At 43.9% G+C, this 1,514-nt stretch overlaps 1 protein-coding gene across 1 annotated transcript in view; it reads right to left on the reverse strand.

The window, feature by feature from the left end:
• Positions 1–1,514, reverse strand: part of ap3b1a (adaptor related protein complex 3 subunit beta 1a) — a gene marked incomplete at its 3' end in the record, with an annotated part of 88,526 nt that overhangs the window by 50,470 nt on the left and 36,542 nt on the right. The window contains 1 exon segment of the mRNA XM_037692178.1: positions 142–328. Coding sequence (XP_037548106.1) covers positions 142–328 — 187 coding nt within the window.

Consider the following 1,514-nt stretch of genomic DNA (forward strand, 5'->3'; position numbering starts at 1 on the left):
AGATGAGAGTACTACAAACAGCTGAAGTACCTTTGATAGATGAGAGTTCTACAAACAGCTGAAGTACCTTTCATAGATGAGAGTACTACAAACAGCTGAAGTACCTTTGATAGATGAGAGTTCTACAAACAGCTTAAGTACCTTTGAAAACAGACTCGAGAACCGGAGCAGGTTTAGCGGCCAGTAAGATGCGTCGGGCGTACTTGCTGAGTGCGCCGCTCTTCTCATTGGGCACAATCAGCTGTCGTATGAAGCGCGTCCGGTCTCTGATGTCGTAGTTCTGGTCGTATTTTCCCAGGTTCAGAATGTACTGTGTCAAGAGCTTGGTCTGGAACAAGATGGGATAGAAGCAGAGGCAGGAGAAGAAGCTTACTAACCAATAACAGCATTTGTGAGCAAAGAGGCTTGATGTTTGCGTCCTTACAGAAGATTAGCAGAAACAATAAAACTACAACTATTTAGTCTTCATACCACAAACATTTCCACATTTGTCACATTACAATCACAAAGTTCACGATTATTACAGAGATTTTATTTGATAGACCAACACAAAGTAGCACATAACTTTCACCTGGAACAAAAATTATACATTTTATTATCCTCTTTTATGTCCTCTTCACGCTGTACCTGCTCCCTCTCGACTACGTTGTTAGAAAACATGGGGTCTCCTTTCATTGTTACGCAGATGATGCACAGATATATGTCCCACTAAAGAAGGAGGACTCTAACCGAGGGAAGGAGGTTGTTCCCCAAAATCTCTCAACACATGGCCCGGCTCATCCTCTCCTTAATACAGTGCAGTCGTCCTGTCCCATGTGCAGAAAAACACCCCAAAGCATGATGCATCCACCCCCATGCTTCACAGTAGGGATGCTGTTTTGGGATGGTACTCATCATTCTTCGTCCTCCAAACATGACGAGTGGAATTAAGACCAAAAAGCTCTATCTTGGTCTCACCTGACCACAGAACTTTCTCCCATGACTCCTCTGGATCATCCAAATGGTCATGGTCAAACTTAAGACGGGCCTGGACGTGCGCTGATTTAAGCAGGGGAACCTTCTGTTCCATGCATGATTTTAAACTATGACGTCTTAGTGTATTACCCACAGTAACCATGGAAACAGTGGTGCCAGCTCTCTTCAGGTCATTGACCAGCTCCTCTCGTGTAGTTCTGGGCTGATTCCTCACCTTTCTTAGGATCACTGATACGCCACGAGGTGAGATCTTGCATGGAGCCCCAGTCCGAGGGAGATTGACAGTCATGTTTAGCTTCTTCCATTTTCTAATAGTTGCTCCAACAGTTTCCTGATGCATGCTCAATAATCCAGGTAGAAAAATCCAAAAAAGTTCAATCTGGTCCTCTGGACATTCAATCAAACAAAACAAAGCAAAAAAATATAGAAACGTTTCGTCTCTCATCCGAGAGACTTCCTCAGTCTGAGGTGCTGTATCCAGCTCAGTCTCTTAAATAGCACCTTCTCAGAGTGGATCAACAACAATGGATCATTAGCAC

The sequence above is a fragment of the Nematolebias whitei genome, chromosome 18 (genome assembly GCF_014905685.2).
Source record: "Nematolebias whitei isolate Nwh7 chromosome 18, NemWhi1, whole genome shotgun sequence".
Taxonomy (NCBI): domain Eukaryota; kingdom Metazoa; phylum Chordata; class Actinopteri; order Cyprinodontiformes; family Rivulidae; genus Nematolebias; species Nematolebias whitei.